The sequence below is a fragment of the Polyodon spathula genome, chromosome 1 (genome assembly GCF_017654505.1).
Source record: "Polyodon spathula isolate WHYD16114869_AA chromosome 1, ASM1765450v1, whole genome shotgun sequence".
Taxonomy (NCBI): Eukaryota; Metazoa; Chordata; class Actinopteri; order Acipenseriformes; family Polyodontidae; genus Polyodon; species Polyodon spathula.
In genome coordinates, this window is record NC_054534.1 from 92,157,539 (window position 1) to 92,182,606 (window position 25,068).

General features: G+C 37.2%; 1 protein-coding gene across 1 annotated transcript; it reads right to left on the minus strand.

Annotated features, from left to right (window-relative positions):
- Positions 1-1,975: 1,975 nt before the first annotated feature.
- Positions 1,976-23,494, minus strand: LOC121324273 (phosphatidylinositol 4-kinase type 2-beta-like). Its single transcript, XM_041265988.1, has 10 exons — positions 23,046-23,494; positions 15,616-15,773; positions 14,650-14,850; positions 12,971-13,102; positions 11,143-11,296; positions 9,294-9,361; positions 6,780-6,879; positions 6,506-6,639; positions 4,238-4,297; positions 1,976-2,667 (listed from the first exon to the last, which is right to left on the minus strand). The coding sequence occupies exons 1-10, from the start codon at positions 23,341-23,343 to the stop codon at positions 2,494-2,496; spliced, it is 1,479 nt and encodes a 492-aa protein (XP_041121922.1). The 5' UTR covers positions 23,344-23,494; the 3' UTR covers positions 1,976-2,493.
- Positions 23,495-25,068: the final 1,574 nt, after the last annotated feature.

Below are 25,068 nucleotides of genomic sequence, written 5' to 3' on the forward strand. Positions count from 1 at the left end.
CTAAATTAATCAATAGTAAAATTTGATACATAAAGTAAAATATTTCAGTAATTGCGGCATCATATTTACAACTGTCATGTTCTTACATCGTTACCTCATCCAGTGGAGTTGGTCAGAGAAAAAACCCCCTCATCACGTCATCCCTCGTTTACTTTTCTTTCTTGGATTTCCTCTTTCTGTGTCGGTCCAAACACTCAGATGTTATTTAGGACTACTTTGCTTTTTATAGTGTGTTCAGTTGTTAAAGTTGTAAGATTTAATAGGTTTGTTTATTTCTCAAAAATAATAATTCGAGTCCTCTTGATGTGATTTTCAATTAAAAAAAAAAAAAAAAAAAAAAAAAAGTTTAATTCCGGAACAGAGGAAAAACCAATGATACACAGTACAGAACGTAACCACACACGCACTCCATGGACAAATCTTCAATCAAAACAGTACTGCAGGTTTGACACTGCAGGACCCTTCAGCATCGTCAGGTGAGTTTGATGAAAGTACATAGGTTTAAATAAAAGGCAAAACCAGCCCCCCTCCTTCGAGTCACCCAGCTGAAGTCTTTGATGATCAAGTCGGCCAAGGCTTGAGACTTGTGATCATAATCAGTATTTTAATTAGCTAAGCAGTTCATACACAGTCAGGGGTCATCAACCCCAGGTAACAACAGCTCTCTATGCCATAAAATAAACCAGTTTGTTATCTTGTTTGTGAGAACTGGTCTTTCGCTGCGTGTGATAAACCCTATGTTAACAACACTCAAAACAAAAGGGTCTTTTCAACTAAAAAGGGACCAGATCTTGTCCCGCTTTCCCAGTCCCGTCTACAAAGCCGGTCACATTTGGACTCGCATTTGTGCTGTGATCGGAATACAGCCCTAAGAGTTTTAGTTTATAGACAGTAAGAGTTTAAAAGATGTTTGTGTTAATAAAAGTTTTTTAAAAACATACATTTTCATGTCTTTTCCTCGATAAACTATAGAAAATAGGTAGTAAATGAAAAAATAATTTAAATCAAGGATTTAAAATATAAAAATAATCAAGTGATTTAAACCAACCCTGGGTTCAGACAAGATATGAAGGTAAAAGCAAATATTGTTTTGTAAATAACTTTCTTCTTAGTTTAATTATGAACAGAATCAGCTCAATTTGTTTAAAGGGATGGCACCCGATTAAAAATAAACCCTGAAAACTTCGAGCCCTACTGTGTGTGCACATTTACTTTTTCCAAAATACTGGTTTTATTTCTTTTTAGCAATATAGACCTCTATTAATATGGGGCATAACACATTATTTTAAAATAAAATACAGTGCATGGTGGGATACTATTGTATTAATTTCCACTGTTCATTGCGCTGCTAGGAACTGTAACCAAACTATTTTAATGTGTTTGTATGCATTAAGCCAGAATAAACATGAAACTGTACTTAAGTGTGGGTACTTTGAGCTGGACTAATTAGAACAGTTTTGACCACAGCTCTCAAGATTGCTTATGTAGTATGGACAGGGCCAAACATAGACAGAAAACAAGTACAAGTTACTAAATCTATTCAAAAGACCAAACACTTGAGGATCACATTCAGAACCACATCAAACCAAGGGACATAGTTATATACTGCAGTTTAAAACACACACGATATATAGATATAAAAACAACAGGTACAGATGAGGTTCTTATGGTATTGAATGCCCTTTTTCCTTGTAGCCATCTTATTAAAACGGTGGCAATTACTTTAAGTATTAACACCTGAAATATGTCTTGCAAAAATCATCCTTTCAGTAGTAAGTCACCAGTAACATGGGTATACGTTTTCAAGAGATTAAATATATGAAGTGGTATTTTAAAATGTTATGGAGCCAGCTAATGAAATAAATTGGTGTTGGTAGCTTAAACAAAACAAAACAAAAAACCCCAGTTTTACTGTTAAAGCAACGTTAGTAAAGATGTGCAAGCGCCCTATAGCCAATAATCACTTGAAGCAGACTTCTTATATTGATTTATTTCTTTCATTTTTTTAGTTACATCTGAAAATTACCCCAACAGGTTTTACAATCAAAAGATTTCTGCAAAATCATTTACACTTCAAAATATACAGAGAACCAAAGTTGGCAAAATGGGTGATCATGTATAAAATGACAGGAAAAACACCCATAGTAAGAATCTAATATTTAAATTATATATATCAGACTACATGTATTGTATAAAAATACTTTAACAGTTGCAGTGCTCCAATGGACACATGATATATCATTTAATTATTTTTTTATTTTATTTGAGAGAAAAATGTCTGTAAACTTGCAGTTACATTCAAAAACACCTTTGCGAATATTCAAGTTGACATTTGCTTTAGTATTATTTTGGATGTAGTTTGCTTTTACCGTCTGTAGAAAACGCAAAGATTCTCTTCTCCTAATCCATTCGGCTTCAATCTCAATGCCGGTCCAGCAAATAGGCTTGTCCCTGCTGTCCTGGCAGAGTTCCTGGAAGTTTATCTAGGGAGGTCTACCAAGAAGAGAAGAAGGGTCTCTTGCAGTGGAAAGTCTGTGTGAAGACACTGCCCAGATTGACAATACGGCCTTGGCTTCCGCTGCGGCTCCTCTCCACTACCACACGGGGCATCTGAACCAGCTGCAGGGGACTCTTTGCATCTTTTAAAGCTTGAGTGAGATTTAAAATCTAGATTTACAAAAAAAAAAGATTAAAAAAAAAAAAAAAAAAAATGGAGACATTCATCACAACAAGTTATTGATAGCATCATAATCTGGAGATATGGGGGCTATCTGTCTGCAGCTCACCCTTGCATTTTCACATCTAGAGAATCTTGTTTAACACAATTGTGTGTGTTCTCCATTCTCTCATTGCTTTTTGCACATCATTATTTATCATGCTTAAGCAATTTCAGCATCTGTAATTTACACCCCACCTCTGCAACTGTGACAACTGAAAATCTTAAATTGGTTACAGCTGCATGCCCCTAGTGGTCATTTTTCAAAACACCATACTGCAGAAACACTTTCTTTTCTGAAGTGGCTGAAAGTTTGGAATCATTAGAAGCAGGATGAATATTCACCTAAACAGAAATAGGAGAATGATAGAGAAAACATACAAATAAATAAATAAAACAGAGCATACTGTTTACTAGAGAGGAATCTGCTTCAAGATAAAAATAGCTTTTTTTAAAAAAAACTGAATTCTAAACTGTTTCTCTTTAATTTCTATACACATTAATTGTATTTTGATTCTTCAGTTTTGTCCTGTACAGCGCTTTGATACTTTTTGTATTCAAAGGGTGCTATGTAAATAAAGTATTAAATTTATGTACGATGTATTATCAAAGGTGACAGAGAATCTTTATAAGACAGCTGTATACCAGACAATATCCCAAGATTAATGTGAATTGTCCCTACAAAATGGACTGAATGATTTTCAATCAAACCTGACCAAAACAAAATCACAGAATACAGCTGAGAACCAAGTTTAAGACATATTTCCAAATGTGTGGTATAAACATCTGGACCTGGAATCAGAAGAGTCATGCGACAGAATGTGGTAGCTGTACAAGGCTATGAGTCAAATTCAACAACGCATGTATTTAATTGTAACTATGAAATCCAAACTAAGATGTTTAATATGGCTGGATGTTATTTTGTATTGGACAAGTAATTATGAAGCATGGTCAAGAGAATTATACAATACAGCCATGTACCAAAAGTAAAGATGCTGCATCATGTGTCTGTATTAATATGCATAGATAACAAAAAAATGTACAACACTTAATGAAACTTGACAGAGGATGGTAGAAAGCCTGGCCTGAAGACAGCATTTAAAATGTTTAATTTAGTCATTTAGAAATCAGTTCTTATCCCTGTGTACTCCCCAGTTGTCCCTCCACATTAGAAATGGTTTGTATTGTATTGCAATTGGTCAATCTAGTGCCATTTGCAGTCATTGGGGAAGAAAACAAGCCCCTCCTCAACACAAACCAAACCAACCACATGCATTGACACATCAAGACATTTTCATGGCAAGAACTAGCTAGACCATTGGAGAGATTCTGAATCCACTACCAATTTCAGTAAGTACCAGAAAGCAGCAGCGACTTCATTCTATGGTGTGGAATTTGAGTGCATCTGCAAAAGTAAAAACTAAAAGAAAAGAAAAAATAAAATAGATCTTCAGAAGAGGGGCCAGGTTAAATATAGGTAATGGCTTACTCTAAAACTTTTAATGGGCAACACAGACTTACCTGTCCTCTCATTACAGACATCTGTTTTTCAAATGTAGCTTTGTCAAACCCTTTGTCTGCCTGAAAATAAATAACATTTTTATTACATAATTTGTACTGTATACATTTACCAACACAAAAACAAGGTTTGTTGGCAACAAAGTACATAACCCCTCCCTAGCATAAAAGGCCACAAAAACAGGCCTCAGTACCATGAAAAAGTGTAATGTGGCACACACTCCTCTTATCCAGCATGTATAGCTGGATGGGCAGCGTCAGTGTAGCCCATCAGAAAAGTCATGATACATATCATAAATCTGCATATGGTGGTATGTATCATATCATGACATCAGTGTATCATCTAGTATTAGGTGAGCACAGGTGAAGTACCTTGTTTAACAACTTAAATCTAGCAGTATTTTGTTCTCTTGTTAATAGGTTTAACCAAGCAACCGGGCTGGTGACAAAGTTAATTTAAATATAACTGTGGGCAGGAACACTTTATACAGGAGTACTCCCACTGGATGATCCATACGAAGTTTCAGATAGTTATGCAGACTATACAGTGGCTCTCAAAAGTATTCACCCCCCCCCCCCCTTGGACTTTTCCACATTTTATTGTGTTACAACATGGAATCAAAATGGATTTAAATTAGGAGTTTTTGCCCCTGATCAATACAAAAAAGTCCATAATGTCAAAGTGAAAAATAAAATCTACAAAATTGTTCTAAATTAATTACAAATATAAAACAGAAAATAATTGATTACATAAGTATTCACCCCCTTTGCTATGACACACCTAAATAAGCTCTGGTACAACCAATTGTCTTTAGAAGTCACACAATTAGGTGAATGGAGTCCACCTGTGTGCAATTAAGGTGTTTTATGTGATTTCAGGTTAAATACACCTGTCTCTGGGAGGTCCCACAGTTGCTTAGTACATTTCCTAACAAAAACTACATCATGAAGACAAAGGAACATTCAAAGCAAAACCAGAATAAGGTTCTTCAAAAGCACCAATCAGGGGTAGGATATAAGAACATTTCCAAGGCATTGAATATCTCCAGGAGCACAGTAAAGTCCATTATTAAGAAATGGAGATAATATGGCACAACTTTGAATCTGTCTAGAACAGGCCATGCTCAAAAACTGTGTATCCTGGCGAGAATGGCACTAGTCAGGGAGGCCACCAACAGGCCTATGGCAACTCTAAAGGAGTTACAGTCTTCCACGGCTGAGCTGGGAGACAACGTGCATACGGCAACAATAGCCCGGACGCTTCATAAAACCGGCCTTTAAAAGGGAGAGTGGCAAAAAGAAAGCCATTGTTGAAAAAAACTGACATCAAATCTCGGCTAGAGTTTGCCAGAAGGAATGTGGGAGACTGAGACCAAGTGGAAGAAGATACTATGGACTGATGAGACCAAAATGGGCTTTTTGGCCTCAACGCTAAACAGTATGTTTGGCACAAGCCTAACACCGCACATCATCCTGAAAACACCATCCCTACCGTGACGCATGGAGGTGGTAGCATCATGCTATGGGGATGCTTCTCAGAGTCAGGGCCTGGAAAGCTCGAAGACAGAGGGCAAAATGGATGCAGCAAAGTACAGAGAAATCCTACTGAAGTCTGCAAGAGACCTGGGACTTGCAACAATGGGACAATGACCCCAAACATAGAGCCAAAGCCACATTGGAGTCGCTTAAAAGCAAAAAGGTCAATGTCCTGGAGTGGCCCAGTCAAAGCTCAGACCTCAGTCCAATTGAGAATGTGGAAAGAGTTGACAATTGGATGGTAACCTTTGGTGAACAGCAACTTGGAGCTTGAGCAATTTTGCAAAGAAGAAAGGGCAAAAATTGCGGTGTCCAGGTGTGCAATGCTGGTAGAGACTTATCCAAATAGACTCATGGCTGTAATTGCTGCCAAAAGGTGCCTCTACCAAATACTGACTCAAGGGGGTGAATACTTCTGCAATCAATTATTTTCTGTTTTGTATTTGTGATTAATTTAGAACAATGTGTAGATTTTATTTTTCACTTTGACATGATGGACGTGTTGATCAGTGGCAAAAACTCCTAATTAAATCCATTTTGATTCCATGTTGTAACACAATAAAACGTGGAAAAGTCCAAGGGGGGTGAATACCTTTGACAGCCAATGTAGTACTTATTAATGGACATGAAAAACATCAAAACACGTAGATCCCTTTTGTTCCAGAGTGATAGGTACATCTCAGTTAAACATGTACTTTGTTTATTTATCATTATAAGTTAACTCCAGCAACTAACCTTAAACATCTCATATAGGTCCTCGCTAAGGTCCTGCACAAAATTCAAGTCCGAGATTCGGGACAGAACCAAATCTCTGGTTTCCTGAGAAAAAGGAGCTTTAGCCTGTGGAAGCGATGCCCAGTGAAACGGATCTGGAGGAACAAATACAATTCATTTTTTACTTCCATCCCCAAAAATTGCCATGTACTCTACTGAACTCTGGATTACTATAATATTTACATTATTATCCAATGTAAATCATGTCACTTGTGTGTAGTGCAATACTACTTACAGGCCCTCCACTCATCTGGATGCTTAAAGGGAAATGCCAGTCCATTGTCTATAGCAGCTATTTTGATGGCAGGGTCTTTGTTCACTGCCCACTCTGTGTCCTAAAAAAAAAAAAATCCTGATTAAAACCGGGCATTACCCTGGCATTTGATCAAATGGCGACGCCTCACCTTCAGCTTGGTAATACCCTCCGCACAGCATTCAAATGGTTAAATAGTTACTATATTTACCAACAATTAAAATAATTAATTACACTAATTCTGAGCACATGGTAAACACACAAGTCATGCATCCAATAAAGTGTATCTTGATTGTAAAATTGTTGTAAAATATCAGGAACTTCTTACACTGATCATAAACATTTTAACCCTTTGCTGCCGAAGTGCTCTAATTTCATAACTTTTGTTACGATGATGAAACATGATATGTCAGCCGTCGAATCAACTATCTTGCTTTTTTTTTTTTTGGGGGGGGGGGGAGGGGGGGGGGGGGGGGGGGACCATAGCCATGTGAATATCCCCAAGTAATTGGTTTAGGGTTGCGGTAGGTGTGGCTTTATTTGTGTTTCATTTGACTCCGCCATTTTCTGGCGTCAATTGAGAATTTTATTGATACTCACCTGTTTGAAAACCTGTATATCTCCCGTTCTACAATCCCAAAAGCGCTGATCTATAAAACTCACCGAAGGCTAAGAACTGGGACTAACTAGTCGCTTTTTTATTTTTTCATGTTATTAAAAATTCACATTATATATATATATATATATATATATATATATATATATATATATTAATTATAAATATATATATATATATATATATATATACACATTAAACACACACACAAAAAAAAAAATTAAACATTCCGGAAGTTTCGCCCCGCTGTGTGCGTATGCTTGCAGCTGCAGCCAGGGCACATCAGATGCCAACTGAGACAAACAAGTAATTACTGAAAAGACATCTAAGATAGCCATTTTACAAATATTTTACTGTTAGTTTTAATTATATAAGTTTTTATTTTATTTTGTGTCCTGTTTTGAAAATGTTTTTCTGGATGGAGGCAAAAGTAAATATGACATCTGTCTGATCTCTAACTAGCTAACTTAGTATATTTACCGTGTCAGTGTTGTTTTATCATTATTTTGTTTACTATTAGAGTACTTTGTGTGTCTAAACCATGGATAAGAATTTTGCTGTAGTCGTTACTTTTATTATTTATCTGTTTATTATTGGATTTTTTTTTTTTAACCTATACAGGATTCACAAGTTTCTTCTTAAATAAAAAAATAAAAACAACAAACTCAACAACTTGTGTAGCATACATATTGAGACCTCTACAGTTCAATAAGGAACTTTAACCACAAAAGGGGTTTGTATTATATTTCTAGGTTTCTTCAGTTTCACTTTCAGTTCTACATCTGCCATTTTGGCTCTTTCATGCATTTTACATTACAAAACCTATGTAGCACAGCAACTGTACAAGCAACTTCAATTCTGATTAAATATTTGAAATCCTCATAAAATTGATATTCAAGGGCTTTGATATTTTTTTTTTTTTTTTTTTTTTTTTATACCCATCCCCTGATCTGTGCCTTTCAACAACTTTGTCCAGGAGTTCTTCTGAAAGCGCCTTGGTGCTCATGGTTGAGTCTTTGCTTTGAAATGCACTACCCAGCAGAAGGAACCTACAGAAATTGCTGAATTTATCCTGAAATTGTGAATCACTACAGTTGAACACAGTTGGAGGCCACTTAACTTGGTGTGTGACTTTGAAGACGATTGGTTACACCTGAGCTAATTTAGGATTGCTATTACAAGGGGGATGGACACTTATCCAACCAAGCTATTTTAGTTTTTATTTAATTTGTTTTCTACAAAATTTCAAAAATATTTCACTTGGAATTTGTCGGGTAGGATGTGTAGATAAATGAAAAACAAACAAAAAAACACTATTTTAATGCATTTTAATTCCAGGCCATAAGGCAACAAAAAGGTGGACATTTTGAAAGGGGGTGTAGACTTTCTATAGGCACAGTATACTGTTTTTTTGGTTAATATACCTGCTAAACTAAATAACTACAGCTACAGGGAATAGGTAGATGCATGGTAAAAACTATGGTGTACAGTTCATTATTCATATCATGAATTGGTTCTTTGTAATGTGCAGTGGCAAACAGCAGGCAAAAAGTGTGCCCCTGATAGGCTGAAAGATCCTCAGCAGCCTATATTATACAGCACAAAAACTGTATATCCAAGCTGTATAGTACCTAGTGGAAACGGTCATAGGCAAGTCAATTTAGAGTTTTACAGACATCTACAGAACCAATTTAACCCCTCATACTGTGAAGGAATTTGTGATACAGTAATAGTTTTCCGTTTTGGTGTTATGCAATTGGAACGATATTGCATGGCACACAGTAGGTTTAATGTGTAAAAAAAAACTAATTCTGAATAAAATCTTTAATAATTGCGTTAAAGATATCTTGTTACAAAATTAACCTGTTTTTACCATTTACCTTTTCAGAGGCTTTGGGTGTGTCCTCTGGTTTCTCGTACTTCACTAACCAGTTGTCACTGCCTCTGTCTAGAAAAATACAAACAGGAAGTTATTTTACATTTGAAAACAAAAATAATCACGCCATAAAGACAAATAACGCCAGCAACATGAAAGAAACATAAAAACTGTAAGGTAGTTATTTTATGAATATAGAGCAACATGGCTCATTCCATGACAAGTAGAGCAAAATGCATGAAGTTGATGGGCCCAGATTAATACAAAATAAAACTAGAAATAAGAGTTTACATTTAAAAATCTAAAACCTTAGTAAAAACTTCAAATGTTATTCTTGAATTCTTTGTGTAGTTTGCATACTTGCCAGATCAAATGGGAGTTTCAAAATATAGGCTACATGTACTGTATCCCAAACTCTTTTTTCCCCTTTTGGACTGTTGCCAATCTATACAGTCTGTAAAATAACTGCCAAATATTTAGAACAGAAACAGTAATAAACTTGAATTAAGAACAGGGACCATTGGATAATGAACTAAAAAACATGCAAAATTCAGGGGGTATAGTATTCCTTTAAATGTTTTAAGTAACTGCAAAATTATAACACTGACTACATTAACAAGTCTATTTTTGACTTCATAACGGTAACCATAGCAACAGGCTCTTTCCTTCAGCAGCCATAGTTGTCATTATCAGCAACAGCACGGATGGAAATAAGACTCCTACTGCATACTGTAGCAGTTTCACCCTTTCCAGGTTTTACTACGAGCTTGATTAGCCACAATCTAAAAGGTAACAAGCACAGATGTGTCTTATTAAACTCCTAGTAAAACCAGGAATGGGGCAAACTGCTATGCAATTGGAGTCTTCGTATGGCAGATATGAAAAGTCTTATATATGAGAAGAACTTAAATAATAAAAAAAAAAAGTCAGTTGTACTGATCCAGTTGTGATTGTGATTTAGCAGTTTGTTCAAAATAATTTAACAAATTGATAATGACGACAACCAAACTTAAATGATGGATGCAGTTGTACCAATTTAATTTGTTATTAAAACCAAGATTCATTTTGTGTTTTAAATTTCAAGATTAAATCAATTAATTTAATTGCTTGACAGCCTTAGAAAAATATACAAGCTTTCAACACCACATAGGTCTCTAAATCAGGTGAAAGTAGATTGAAGAAATAGAGAAATATTTAAAAACACTTTGTTTGTCATTCCAAGACACCCTTGTAAATACTACCCTGTACTCCGTCCTGTTTTTTCTTAAATTACTGTAAAAAAACATTGTAGAATTTCTGGGTATTTAGGGGGGGTCCTAAAATGGGGGGAGCGACTTTTACACAGGTGATATTTTACAAGGTGTTTAACGTTCCACTTATTCAGCGCTTGTCAGGTCCAATTTATTTTCACACGCACGGTTTATTTTACACGCACCGTTTAAAAGATTTAAGTGTAAAACAGGTTTAAAGGGCACTGCACAACAAATAACACTCAGTACTGCATCTCCAGCCAAGCCCCACCCCTTGTTTGCTGTATTTTTCACATACCTCTTCATAGTCGTGCATTCTTCTGATCACTTACCAAACTCCTCAATAATGCGATCCAAGTCATTATTTTATTTCTATAACACCTCAAAAAGGGGGGTGACTTATACAACTGTTTTACGGTACCTTGCTAAGAAAAATACTTTACTTACAATTGCAAATACTGTCAGCCAGGGAGAAAATTTTAAAAATCAATATACTTACCAATACAAAAACAGCAGTTTTAAGCAAAAAAAAAAAAATCCCTATAGCTTGTCAGTGCCAGCCTAACAAATAAAGGATATGCTTATTTAGAAAATTAAGCTTACCAGTGTTCCGAATGACATAATCCAAGACCACCAGTCTCTCAAACTGAGACTGTAGTTGTTTCCTGGTGTTCTCTGGTAGGGGTTCAGTCTCAAACTTCCTTAACCAGAAATCTGCTTCCTTGTAGCCTTCAACAAACAGCTGGAAAGAGCCAACCTACAGCCATATGGGCACAGTAAACAATTATTAAAACGCATGCAGGACACTAAAACATTTTAGTTATTTTGCTCAGAACTCCCATCACGACCTACAGTACTGTGCAAAGTTTTTAGGCAGGTGTAAAAAAATGCTGTAAAGTAAGAATGCTTTCAAAAATAGACCTATTAATAGATTATATTTATCAAGTAACAAATTGCAAAGTGAGTTAACAGAAGAAAAATCTAAATCAAATTCATATTTGGTGTGACCACCCTTTGCCTTCAAAACAGCATCAGTTCTTCTAGGTACACTTGCACAAAGTCAGGGATTTTGTAGGCATATAGTCAGGTGTATGATTAAACAATTATACCAAACAGGTGCTAATGATCATCAATTCAATAAGTAGGTTGAAACACAATCATTAACTGAAACAGCTGTGTAGGAGGAAGAAAACTGGGTGAGGAACAGCCAAACTCAGCTAACAAGGTGAGGTTGCTGAAGACAGTTTACTGTCAAAAGTCATACATCATGGCAAGACTGAGCACAGCAACAAGACACAAGGTAGTTATACTGCATCAGCAAGGTCTCTCCCAGGCAGAAATTTCAAGGCAGACAGGGGTTTCCAGATGTGCTGTCCAAGCTCTTTTGAAGAAGCACAAAGAAACGGACAACGTTGAGGACCGTAGACGCAGTGGTCGGCCAAGGAAGCTTACTGCAGCAGATGAAAGACACATCATGCTTACTTCCCTTCGCAATCGGAAGATGTCCAGCAATGCCATCAGCTCAGAATTGGCAGAAAATAGTGGGACCCTGGTACACCCATCTACTGTCCAGAGAAGTCTGGTCAGAAGTGGCCTTCATGGAAGACTTGTGGCCAAAGAGCCATACCTCCGACGTGGAAACAAAGCCAAGCGACTCAACTATGCACGAAAACACAGGAACTGGGGTGCAGAAAAATGGCAGCAGGTGCTCTGGATTGACGAGTCAAAATTAGAAATATTTGGCTGTAGCGGAAGGCAGTTTGTTCACCGAAGGGCTGGAGAGCGGTACACGAATGAGTGTCTGCAGGCAACAGTGAAGCATGGTGGAAGTTCCTTGCAAGTTTGGGGCTGCATTTCTGCAAATGGAGTTGGGCATTTGGTCAGAATTAACGATCTCCTCAGTGCTGAGAAGTACAGGCAGATACTTATCCATCATGCAATACCATCACGGAGGCATCTGATTGGCCCCAAATTTATTCTGCAGCATTATAACAACCCCAAACATAGAGTGAAAGTCATTAAGAACTATCTTCAGCGTAAAGAACAAGGAGTCCTGGAAGTGATGGTATGGCCCCCACACAGCCCTGATCTCAACATCATAGAGTCTATCTGGGATTACATGGAGAGAGAAGCAACTGAGGCTGCCTAAATCCACACAAGAACTGTGGTTAATTCTCCGAGATGTTTGGGCCAGCCTACCTGCAGAGTTCCTTCAAAAACTGTGTGCAAGTGTACCTAAAAGAATTGATGCTGTTTCGAAGGCAAAGGGTGGTCACACCAAATATTGATTTGATGTAGATTTTTCTTCTGTTCACTCACTTTGCATTTTGTTAATTGATAAATATAATCTATTAATTGACTTGATTATTTTAATAAAAACCAAATATGTATTTTAATATGAAACATTCTTATAGTTTGCATAGCACTATACCTTAGGAGGCAATCCAACCCGATGAAATCTTCGACCAACCTGGGGCACTTTTTCCAAAGCATACTTTTTCCCTCTTGATTTTGCACGATCTATTGCACTGTAGTGAAATGTTTCACTAACCAGGAATACCTCCTAAAAACTCAAATAAAAGAAACGATTGTGTCTAATATTTTAAAAGGCAATGCAAAATTGTCAAAAAAATACATACATAAATAATGGTGCACAATAATTGTTGCATACACATCCATTTGCCATTTTCAAAAGGGCAAAAGCTGCAAGATGTATTAGACCTTGCTAAGCTATTTCCCCATCTTCCCAGATCACTTGACATAACGATCAGTACTCTTTAGGTATTATGAACTGCTTCGGGCAACTCTTATCCCAAAACTTTGCAGTATTGTTTTTATTTCTGCCTGCGGTCCAGGAGTTTCCAGTCAGGTGCACTCCATCAGTAAATGTACTTATTTCTCACTGAAGGTTTCCTCCCCCAAGCTAACTTTTATAGACAGTAGCTGCTCGGGTTGCTACAATATCGTCTGCCTGCCTACTGCAATGGCGACTGTATACATTAAACGAAATACTGTACCAAGACCACTCTGGTGTTCGGTTGTCATCTCTTCCTAACCAGAAGCCTTGTCATTGCAAACTGACATTTCCGGAATTTTGCATAGGCAACTTATTAATTTAAGTAACACTATTGTAAAAATAAAAAATAAAGACTTACAAACACGTCTGAAATATCCAACTCTGATAATGTCCCTAAAATGTATCTTTGTAAATTGTGGCAGCAAAAAATAACAGGATAGCATTTCACTTTTCTTTTTCCAATAACGGTGCATTTGAAAAAAATAGTACATTCCTTTTAATAGATCAGATGTACTTCTCGTCATTGCATACCAGTGCAGATGCATTCCATTTCAATATTTCCCTCTTGTGAGTTTTGCTTTCCTGCTTCCCATTGTCAACAGATATTTAGCTGTACTTGATGTTGGGATAAAAGCCACTCGTTTAATGGGCAAGTATTTGCTAAATGCACTATACCACAGGGCATCATTAATACTACCTTCCCGGAATACTGTGGGTCTCACTTTGCAGGAGCATTTGCATTTCAGTTATTAATATTATATAAATGTGTATCGTTAATATTATTAGGGCTACAACAGTAGAATAACTGTTGCTTGGATTAGCATATGTGCGTACATTATCATTCATATTTTATTTTGCCTATATTTATCCCTTTTCTATTATCCCTATTTCGATAATGATCTTAAAACACCCCTCTTTAATTAGCAAATGTTTATTACAAACAGGACATCTCTCATTTTCCCCATTTTGGAGAGAATGTCAAAACACAGCATGGAAACGTTTGTAAGATAAAATTGTTTGTAATTGAAAAAGAATACACAAGAATTTAGTTCCGAGTGGGCAGCAACACAAAAATGTGTTGGATAACAGTTACTATATTAGAGTCATGGATTTAAAATCAAATATTTGAACACAGTTTGAACATTTCAAGAGCAACAACAGTATAAAACCTTTAAGTATTGTTCTTGATTAATATGAAGCAAGCACAGCAGACTAGTGGTAGATTATTTTTTTTTTTTTTTTAAATGGATACCAAATTCAATTTTCCTATTCAGATTTCTTTCCCTGTCTTTAGTATGTATTTATTTCCTCACCTTAGTTTTGGGTACAATTCCCAGACCCAGCTTTTGGTCTACAAGGGAGGCAGCCGCTTCCGACAGGTAGCCTTGGTTAGGAACCAGACATCCCCTTCCAAAGCAACAGGGGCAGCAGGTCTTGTGGAAGTATTTGGTCCATTTTGGGTTCAGATGTCCATAAGGCTCTTCAGATTTTGGTTTGAATACTCCAATAATATTCTTATGAAAACAAACAAAAGCAAAATTAGCAACCAGCAATAACACACGCCCATACATACAAGAGATGAACAGGATTCACATCCTAACACCTGCTGCTGCACTGTACAAAAGATGCAGACAAAGCACTTGTACACCAATTCCCAAACATCATTTAACTGGACAAACAAACTGAGCAGCCAAAAAAAAAAAAAAACTCCTGCCAGCACAACAAACAGAAAAAAAACTGGAGAAGGACATGTGCTTTTACATGAAGGTTGTTAGCCGGAGTTCTCCATGTTTACACACACATATATGTACATTATATACTTTGTAAAAGCATTACCGCAGATTATAAAATCACAGGTCAATCACCTGGTCATATCACATTTGAATAAATATACATACCACTACAAAAGTGCCCACAGAACAAAACACAGCAACTATCAAGGTCATTCCACATGGGGAAAAAAAAAAAAACAGAGCTTTACTGTAACTCTCCTACAGCCTGGATTGTTGTGCAATGCTTCCACTTAACCTAAATATCATTTGCGCTGGCAACAGATGTGATCAAACATGGCACTTTTCATCCTTTTCATGGGTTTTCCAAATATTGTGTAATGTATGCCTGTTATTTTTCTTAAAATAACTCAATGTTTTTGTACGGCTTTTTGCCATGTTAAAAAGGCCAGGTGCTGCCAGCAAAGAAAATAAAGCGCAATCATATAACTCAATGTAATAAGACATGCTATCCACACGGTGCAGTACCTGATTATGCACCACACTCACCCCTTTGGAATCCTTAACAAAGTAGCTGCCGCTCGAACCGTGGGAAATCCTCTCAGGGAAAAGCCCACTCTCAATAGCCTGCTCGGCTTTCTGGATGATCTCAGAAAACTCAGGGTCCTCTGGAAAGGAGTTGAGCTCTCCAGTGCCACCAATGCTACCTGCATGGAGTAAACAGAATATGACACAGAATCACATTAAGAGAAAGAGTGGAGCAGCTATTGCTCCTAAAAGTGAGTCCAGATGAATGAAAGTAATGCAGCCCAAAAGCTAACAAACAGCTTTCAGGACACATGGTGCATTTGTGAGGATGTTTTTTTTTTTTTTTCCCCCCCAGCATGTTTTTCCTCTTGTGTTCATATGTATTAGGAGGTTGCTGCAAAATGATAAAAACAGAATGTACAGGTATTAACCCTCCAACTTTCCACAGAAGAAACAATTCCAAAACAAGTTAATATCCTTTGTTTTTTTGCCAGTTATTTAAATGAAGGATGAAAAGCATAGCTCACAGTTCTCGTCACCAGCACAAAGCCACGCAGGGACAGTAGGCCGATTAAGATTGATAAATACTTCTCTTGGACTCAAGTGTTTCATTACAGTAAAAAAAACCCAGGAGCATACTTGGGATATTACTGGTTACATCTATGATAAATTAAGTATTTTTATAATGCCCATATGGATATAATTTATATATATCTATATATTTATATCTAGATTATAGATATATAGATATATAAGATATATATATATAGATATATATATATTTTTAAATCCAAATATATCCAAATTGAATCCACTAACTGTGACCTACCCATTACCTTCAGGGTCTCCTAAAATCTGCATAACTGCCCAGACAGCTAGTGTTTTCACTTTCAGTACAACAAACAATACAGGGAGGAAATAGGCTGGTTCCAACCTATACAGTAGCTAGGCAACAACAATTATTAACTTACAAATGTGTAAAGAAAGTATACTTGTAGTGTCTGCTACTTGTGAATGCACAATCGTCTTGCAGTAGTTTGCAATACTTTGAAGCCATCATAAATCAAATCTGTTAGACGCTGCCTTACGGTATACTGCATCGCAAATTAGCTTCTTAGTTTTTTGCACCGACTTTAGTTGAAACTAAATCTTTCACTTTTGAAAGAAATGAAATCCTAAACTTCCGGGTACCACTGTTTTTCCAACAGTATTTCTACAAAAATCATTAAAACAGGAGAAATTAGACACTTGCATAACCAATCCTAATATTCTAGCTCTCTTGAAAGTGCAGGATGTTAATGTATTGCATGTATGCAGCCGTTTTGTGTGCTGATGCGCTGGGGAGGCAAAATAAGCTGATCCCTGGAGCCAGCATTACACTTCAGCCATCAACACCAGGCAGAAGGATATCTACATCAACAGTTGGAAAGAAACTCAAATGGATGGAGGTGCAGATGGATCACATTAGTTTACTGTAAAGTTACATCTTAGTTGGTGCTTATCTTGGTGAGAGCAGAGTTCAAATCAGCATGAAGTTTTAACACCTACTCTCATGCAATGGAAATCATATTATTGTACCACTCAACTTCAAACTACTTATCACTTTTTTTTTTCTTTTTTTTAAGAAAAACAAAGTTTAGACTGGTCAATACATTTCTGGACTCCATCTCGACACACAAACAAGATTTAAAATGAAATAATCATTGAACCTCCAGGCTGCAAAATGACCCAACATGATAGGCACAGATGGCATGTCAACCCAGCACTATGTGCAGTAAAGCATCTACAGTGCCAGGTTATTTTGCTGCCCGTACTTTATTTTGCTGTTCTGAAGTAACATTTGGCATGTCAACACTGAAGAGACTGGTGAACATCTCTATAAAAGATAAGTTTATGGGCAATTCCACGGGAAGGTCAACCCAAGGGGTAATTTTTTCAGAATCATGCAACCATTTTGCAGGAAATGTTGTCTACTTACAGGATTTGTAAGGCATTGCCAAATAATTCTAGATTACAGGTGAAAACTATTTTGTAGGAGTCTATTCGCTGGTTACAAAACCTGGTGGGAAATGGACAGAGTAATTTGAGTTTATACTTGTTAAAGAGTAATACATGAATCCTGATAATTCATTCTAAAGGATTCTGTGTGAGGTTAATAAGGGCAAGCAGCTAATTTCATCATTTTGTGAAATTGACAGTGTTTACAACAGCACTGACTCCCAGTACATCCAACACTGAAATTTCATATCCGTTTAGTTTGCTCCTGCTTTAGGTTTTGAAATTGATTTCATGCTATAGGTTCAAAAGCACAAATGGTACCCTCAACATACTTACAATATTGATTGCTCACCTCAATCTCTAATTTTGGAGAAATGCTAGTGTTGGACATCCATGTTCTTATACATCCAACACCACATTCTAAGTGTTAAATACAGCCACCTACTGTTCAAGTGCAATGAGAGTGCACTTGTAACTTCCTGGGATGCCATCTTGTGTTCACAAATGAACACATGGTTGAACAGGTGGTGTGATAATCCTTATTTGTCCAAGAATACATGACACAGTAAGGCTAGACAATCATTGATAGGAAAATGTTTTTGATATCATTCAGAAAGGCTTAGTACAGCCTACATTATACCAATCATATTGATCATAAAAGCAGCATGTAAACAAAAACAGATGGAGCAAAGACATGACTCATACTAGTAGCCCCAAAATAGCATTGCAAAATTGAGTTACACACTCCAGTATCTGAGGCTTTCTGTAACTGATCTCTTAGCATGTACACCTTCATGACCCATATCATTGAAGAGCAAATACCCTGCAATCAAAGTAGTCAAGATCTTTTCCGATGGCACTAGCTCCCAATTCAAACAGCGGTTCCTCTTAAACCTGTATTTGTGGGAGAAGTTCAGCTTCAAAGTTAACACTTTCGCAACATCATGACAAATAGGTTGTTGACAGGATGGCAGAATAGTGAAGAGATCAGTATGGTGGTACATTCATAGTGGAAAAGGTCCAACACCACCACCATTTGCCTTCTACAGAGCAGCTAAGGAGGGAAATCCAGGAATACATTTCCGGTATATCTCAATATAGAGCAAATGAAGAGGAGAGAAACCGCTCTAACTTTGAAGCTGAACTTCTCCTCCCACAAATACAGGTCTGAGAAGAGGAACCGCTGTTTGAATTGGGAGCTAGCCCCATCTGAAAAGATTGGGACTTCTTTGATTTCACTGGGAAGGCACCATGGCAATTTCAAATACACAAAAAATTCACAGCATTTGACCAAAGCATGCCCATTTCAGACCCAATACATAGAATTTGAAATACTTAATCTGCAATTCATTACCTGAATTCTTACCCGAAAAATCAACATAGAGTTAAGTATCAGTGTCCTCCTAATTCAGAGAGATCCGAGTTTTTCTGTTCTTGTGCTCAGAGTATGTATGGTTTTAAGCACACCCTAGATTGGATATTTAGTGTTTAACAATGCTGATACTAACAGGGGCATCCATCATACCATAAAAGAAACCCAGCAAGTTGCAACAAGCAAGAGGCTACAGGTATTTACAGTGTCCGAAATGTACGTCCGACACCGTGGAATTGCCCTTAACTAACACTACACAAGTACTAGTATTTATTTTCAAAACCAGTTAGTGAATGCACTGCATGTGGTGTTTGCATAGGCAGCAAGTCACATGTACATTTCTTTTCCAAGAAATTACACAAAAATCTAATCTTGCTCAAATGATCCCAAGATACAGCAATCTGAATGTCAGACATGATCCAAACCTACACCCCATGGTTTTACATCTGTGGCTGCGATTTAGTGGCAGTTTTGTTGAACCTGCAAAAGGCAACCGTTTAAAGTCATGCAGGCCATACATCTGTGCATGTCTCCAAACAGTACGCAGTTCCAGAATGCAATCAAGAGGGACCAGCAATGTTGAAATGCCACAACATGGAATTTGTGGAAACTGGAAGAAATAAGTTTTAAAAACTCTCAAGATCAGAAGAACATGCAGACAGAAACTCACAATACTCCATTGCCTTCAATCCACCAACTACTGAAAACATCTCCAGATTTTTGTGATGAATGAATCCATACTTTGCAGGGAAACTGCAACAAGTAGATAGCTAGTGCCATGCCATCTAGAACTTACAAAAAATGATATAATGTTCTGCTGCCACAGAAGTGTTCTGGTATATTTGAGGTACAAATTACCGTACCTCAAATATAATGTAAAATAAAAGCAGATTTACATTTTGGAAAAATCTATTGTGTGCACAGTCAGAGTACAAGAAAAGGCACAGACGATAACAATTTAGAACATTGTGCCTTCAAGGATGAAAGCAGGCAAAAAAAAATTGACACTACACATTTTCACAGTGCTGCAATCTTTGTTATGCAAATTGGTTTCTGTAAAACTACCCCTAGGGAACAGAGTACAAGTTAAAATTATATTTATTCAATATATAAAAACAAATTATTTTAAATCACAGCAGTAAGAATGGTCAGGGGTATTTTTTTTTTTTTTTTTTTTTTAAATAAAGTCAATAAGAATGTAACAAAGAAATGCACAAATGTTCTGCTTCTGAAAGTGAAGCAGTTATGGGAAATCATTCCAAAACATTTCCTCACATAGTTATAAGTGACAAAAGGCATCACTATAGCTGCTTTCCAGGTCTGGTCATATGGGCAAGTACTTCACCAGTATTATGGAAGCCAGCACCACCAATGTTTGAGCTTACATATAATAATTTTACATATCTTTTGATGGAAACAATAGTTTTATGCACCTTAATTGTAAAATATGTGATACCTATCAAATAACACTTCACATAAGATTAGTTTAACAGAGAAATCAGTTTCTTCTGAGCCCTAGTCATTCGCACAAGCTTTTCACATCTCACAGAACACCCTCTCTCACAAAACCGGTAAGGATCAGATGCATGGATCCACTTCTACATTCAATATTATGTTGGGGTATTTTATTTTTGTATTCAATATTATGGTAGTGTTAGTCTGCCTACCAAAACAAGAACAATACTTGCGAATCACTACGCAAGGCAAGAACGACTGAATCAATTGGCAGTTCTACACGTTCCAAAGTACATTTATTTATGAAATACACAAAATCTCCTTAACAACTTCATTTTGTAAAACTGAACAGCATAGAAATGTTTTTGCTCTAGAGGCAAGTAGTCTATGCACTAATCAGCAATGATTTCAATCTTTGTATAAATGTGAATGTATCATTAAGTTGACTAGTATAAATGCTTGATTATGCACCAATTACTTAGTTTTCATTTTCTCCTGGTTTGCTAGTTTTAGGTGTAGAAGTTCAGCTGTACGCACTATGTCCTGTCCACATGACATACACAATAGCAATAGGTTATGACTCTCCCCCCACCCAATAGCCTTAGTTAGGGAAGTGATTCAGTGTATAATCCAAGCTACAAAACATGACTGAAAGTCTTACTTCAACTGTGCAGTCAATCATGGAATGTATGCATGTTTTTGTTATTTATCAATTTTATTCTTCGGTTTTATTTATGGTAATTGGGCAGCTTGTTGAGGAAAGCGAGATAATAATATGGTTGCAGAGCAGTTAATTTAAACAGCAGTTATGCAAAATAAAAACGTACCTTTATAGAAATGGCTTTCAAACGGCGTAAAGTTGACAAATCAGCAGTTTAATACTGAGTGGACAAAAGACTGTTTATTATGCAGACCATGAGAATGCAAAACCAATCTGTTTAACATGCATGTAAACAGTTGCAGTCTACAGAGTTGCGAACATACGGAGGTACTTCGAGACAAAACATGGTAATTTTAATGGTACCTTTCCTTTGCAATCTCCAATCTGTCTTGAACAAATTCAAAGTAACTTTCAATGTTTTACAAACAACAATGTCTAAGGTGATGTCGGCATGGAACTCCGAGGGAAAGACATCATCAGCAAAGGGGGCAACAGTGGGTGGAAGCGCATAATCTAGGATCGTGATATCTGTGCATTAATTCAAAGTGCAAGGCAAAAACAGGAGAGCAAGTGCAGATCAATTGACTGCAAATTTCAACCTGGGGTGCGAGCAGCCAGTTTAATCAGAAACAGTCCCAGAAAGGTGTCTAACAAGGATGAGCAGTACTTGAAGATAATATCCTTAAGGAGTAAAAAGACAACAAGCGTTATATTGACAAGAGTTGGCAGAAGGCACAGGTGTCGTTGTCCATCCATCAACAGTACAAAGCACTTATGATCATTGCTCCGTAGTTCAATTTCTGTGTTCTTGTGCATATTTTAGCCATTAGTCTTGTTCCCCTTTCTTAATGGAGGTATTCTTACTGCAACACGTCCTTTAAGTCCTGATTTCAAGTGTGACCATCGTACTATTGATTGATGGAAGAAGGCACTGGTGTCGTTGTCCATCAATCAACAGTACGATGGTCACACTTGAAATCAGGAGCCAGTTCTATTGTCAATATAATGCTTGTTGTCTTTTTATTCCTTAAGGATATTATCTTCAAGTACTGCTCATCCTTGTTAGACACCTTTCTGGGTCTTCCAGTCCTGGGTTTGTCAATTACAGGTGATGTTTCTCTGTACTTGTTGATTATGCTTCAGATACCACACCTTAAATCAAGTAATGCAAGCTTTTTCACTCAATGTTTTTCCTTCTTTATGCAAGTCAAGGTTGTTGTAATAGTACAAAACACTAGTATGTAATATTTTATAGTAACATTTTAATCATAACAATCCCCAGAGTAATCAAATTTGTGTTTGGGTAATGATGGATTCCCCAACCACCTCAGTCCTGGCCCTTGGCTTTATGTGCACTAAAGTGGCCCTCTATGGAAAATAATTGAGGACCACTGCTATAGACACAAAAATGAGATATTGTATTTGTAACTACACAGTGACGACAATTTTACATGAGGTAGTCGTTTTATCCAATAGACCCACTATAGATTCAATAGATAGTGGCTTTACTGAAATTACAGTTAGCTTTTTTTCCTAACCACAACTATTGGGAAATCTGTCCCCTAATCGCCACCAAAAAGGTTACAAACCAGGCGCCTATGCATAGGTTATATATTTAAACAAGTAAGACAAGTTTTTTTTTTTTTCTGGACACTGTCAATATTGTAGTGCCGTACGTATATGTGCTTGCCTGAAGCGCCGTATTTCAAGCCCTGCTTAAAAGTAAATATAAAATAAACACATTGTAAGTAAAACTGGATCGTTGTATAAACACTGACGCTAGGTGTTCAGTGTAATGCAATTCTAACAAAGAATGATTCTATTTCAAGATATTCTGCACAGGATTCTTCAGGCAGAATACAGCAAACACAAATACACAAATAATCAGGTTTTGCGCAACACAACTAGGTTACGATATACTGTTCTATTGCTGTGAAACTTGATCTGCTTTTCCAGCCCTCTCACCTGCGGTAAAGAAGTTTTCTTTATCTGTCATTGACAATGAACTGAGCCTGGTCCTTCTCGCCCTCTTCGTGGAGGACCCCACAGGTCCCGCCAGCAACAGCTCCTTCTCCCCGGACCCCTGTAAATCCAGCTCGGTGAGAGCGTTCTCTCCTGTCACCGGGACCCTCACCGCCCCTCCCGGATTCACTTTAATCGTATGCCTAGTCCGATCATAGTTCACCGACGCCTCCGGATTGTCCCTCTCTTGGGATACAGGACTGTTCAGAGGGGTGCGCTCGCTGGGATCATACTCCGCCATTGCGACTCTTTGTCTGAATTGCTGATGAATTTATAAGCTTATTTATTCTCTGAAGCTCACGTTTCCATTGTTTCTCTGCGTCTTCTTATCTATCCCCCCCGCTTCTGGCAACTTGAATTCTGGAGCGCACACACATCCACATCACCCAGTAACCGCTCCCTCTTCAAACTGAGCCTGCGTGCTCTAGATATACCGTCGTACCTGACAGAAATTTAAAGAGACAGTACATGATTATTGCAACACCTTATCTATCTATCTATCTATCTATCTATCTATCTATCTATCTATCTATCTATCTATCTATCTATCTATCTATCCATCCATCCAGTCCTGGGTTTGTCAATTACAGGTGATGTTTCTCTGTACTTGTTGATTATGCTTCGGATACCACACCTTGACCATTTAATCAACTCATTAAGCGATTATTTGAGTTGGATGGGGATTTGAAAGCACAACAAAGGAGACACATGTATATACAAAACCTAAAAAAACTATGCATTTTTTCTGTTTTGTGATCCTGTGTGAGTCATATAGCTAGTAATTATAAAATGTTCCATGTAAAATCCAAATCTTACCATTGCACATGTACAGGCAATGACAAAAAAACGGAAACACCAATGTAAAGTCACTTAATAGGGCGTTGAGTCACCACGTGCGGTCAGTATGACTTGAAACGCTTAATGAGAGAGAGGGAGAGAGAGAGAGAGAGAGAGAGAGAGAGAGAGAGAGAGAGAGGGGGGGGGGGGGGGGGGGGGTGAAAAGTTTTTTTTTTTTTTTAAATGTCCCCTAAAAAGCTGTTTTTATGAAATACAGATTTGTATTATTGCCACTTACATGATTGTCTCAGATTGTTTGTAGTCGCGCCAGTCTATCAGCTTTGACCTGTATAGAATGTGCGCTGTTTAAGATAAGCAGACAAGCTGATGTGCCCCCAAGTTATCAGGGCCTACTGTATGAAGCATAAACAATGTTCATTTCCAAAACTCTTGCTTCAGTTTCATTGTCCTCATGGATACTGTTGACAAAGATATCAATGTATAAAGGACTGTGCTGGAGTTTGCTAAAATACAATACAGCGGTTTGGGGCAGAGTATGGAGAGTATCGAGCTTTTTCATGTTGACTTGTTGTACTGAAAGCTCAGTTCATCTATTGAACAGCAAATACTAAACAAATACACAATTGATCCAAATTAATTTTATGATCTAGCAAAACCAGCCAATCAATGCTTTGCACTGACGAATGCAATTAAACGTGAAGCCGCAATTGTCGAGCTATCTAATCCCAGTTTGTCAACTTGACTGGATTTTAGACAGCATCTTTTCAACAACAACAAACCGAGACTTGCAAAAACTGTAATATTGTTCCATTCAATATCTGACATGTGATCTAATCATGTATGTGTTCCTTTGTGAAAGGGACTATTTTCCTAAAACTTCATAGCGGAAGGGTACTGAACAAATCATTGCAAGCTCAAGGTTTTAAAGTGTTTTTATTTATTTATTTATTTATTTATGAGAAAATCGTTTTCTAATAGCGATAGTACCTGTCGACCAAGGCTCGGGACACATAAAACCAGTTGTGGTCAACTACCACACGGTAGATCCTTCATCGATGGGCACCATCGCTTAAGTTGTAGCTGTCTCCCCAGCTTAGCTAGTAGGAACTGTCATATGACAGACGATAATAAGGTGTATTGACCTGAACTGGGAAGACGGTTCTGTGAA

Bases quoted from the DNA above. Each gene is read 5' to 3' on its own strand.
- LOC121324273 (XM_041265988.1), bottom strand. From the start codon at position 23,343: ATGGCGGAGTATGATCCCAGCGAGCGCACCCCTCTGAACAGTCCTGTA. The intron at 14,851-15,615 runs GTGAGTGTGGTG...TGTTTTCATAAG, and splicing joins TTGTTAAGGATTCCAAAGGG to AATATTATTGGAGTATTCAA. The intron at 13,103-14,649 runs GTGAGGAAATAA...TTGAGTTTTTAG, and splicing joins GAATTGTACCCAAAACTAAG to GAGGTATTCCTGGTTAGTGA.